This window comes from Wasmannia auropunctata, unplaced genomic scaffold (genome assembly GCF_000956235.1).
Source record: "Wasmannia auropunctata unplaced genomic scaffold, wasmannia.A_1.0 LD334506.1, whole genome shotgun sequence".
Lineage (NCBI taxonomy): Eukaryota > Metazoa > Arthropoda > Insecta > Hymenoptera > Formicidae > Wasmannia > Wasmannia auropunctata.
Window position 1 is genome coordinate 1 of NW_012028384.1, and position 1,129 is coordinate 1,129.

Consider the following 1,129-nt stretch of genomic DNA (forward strand, 5'->3'; position numbering starts at 1 on the left):
TCAGTTCTAATTTTTGAGCAAATTATTGCGTTTACAGTTCGTCTACAACATGATGGTCTGCAGCAAAAGCCATGACAACAAACTAATCGAGGAATTCATTCTGATGTCACCTGCGCCGGTCGATACTGCGGCAAAACTATCCAACATCTACATGAAGCTTTCCGAAAAAGAAACAGAGCGCGCGAAAGATTTAATTACGGCAGGAAAACTGTGCGAAGCAATGGCCATCGAGTTGCTGACTCTGGCAGCGGGCATCGATTCGGCCGATAAAATCTTGACGTCAATAGATCACAGGAATGTTCAGTTCCTTGACGTATTGATTGAGAACGAACAGAAGGACATAATCGCGCACACCGTGGTGCAGCGCTACCTAAAAGAGCTGTGGCAGGGTAGCGTGAATTGGAATATGTTTAAGACGATCCTGCTGTTCATTGTCTTCATCGTTTGTCCGCCGGTCTGGATGATGTTCGCTCTTCCGCTCGGGCACAAGTACAATAACGTGCCTATCATCAAGTTCATTACGTATTTCACGTCGCATATCTACCTGATGGTCTTCCTGTTGCTGGTCGGCATCACGCCGAATTCAGTGCAGAGAAACAGCTTGATACCATACTGGTACGAGGTATGCCTGCTGGTAATGCTGTCGGGATTTTTGCTCTTCGAACTAATGAATCCCAGCGACAAGAGCGGCCTCGGTTGGATCAAACTGGCAGTGCTATTCTTTGGCATATTCGGTGTCGCGATTCACCTGTCAGGATTAATCGTCGATAGACCGTACTGGAAAATTTGTATTTATCTGAGAAACCAGCTTTTTGCTTTCAGTTTCCTTTTAGCTTGCGTGCAAATCATGGATTTCCTGTCATTTCATCATCTCTTCGGGCCGTGGGCCATCATCATCGGTAATCTTATGAAGGATCTTACAAGGTTTCTCGTGGTAATGGCGATCTTCATTTTCGGCTTCTCCATGCAGTTCATCGCGCTCAATCAGCGGTTGTATAAATCACAGGGACCCAGAAACTTGCTGTTCAGATACCAGCCGTACCATCCATCAGCGAGGGGAGTAACGGCCGAAAGTAAGCGCGAGAAAAGTAAGTTCGAAACATACGTTATTCTCATTTTCATGTTTTTT

At 45.7% G+C, this 1,129-nt stretch overlaps 1 protein-coding gene across 2 annotated transcripts; it reads left to right on the forward strand.

The window, feature by feature from the left end:
- The first annotated feature begins 31 nt into the window (after positions 1–31).
- On the forward strand, positions 32–1,085 carry LOC105458619 (short transient receptor potential channel 2-like). 2 transcript variants are annotated; one of them, XM_011704086.1, is made up of 3 exons: positions 32–622; positions 823–899; positions 971–1,085. In XM_011704086.1, exons 1-3 carry the CDS (start codon positions 50–52, stop codon positions 1,062–1,064), a joined length of 744 nt encoding a protein of 247 aa, XP_011702388.1. In that variant the 5' UTR covers positions 32–49; the 3' UTR covers positions 1,065–1,085. The 2 variants fall into 2 exon arrangements, with proteins under 2 accessions (XP_011702388.1, XP_011702387.1); XM_011704085.1 differs by having other exon boundaries at positions 32–899.
- The last annotated feature ends 44 nt before the right edge of the window (positions 1,086–1,129 follow it).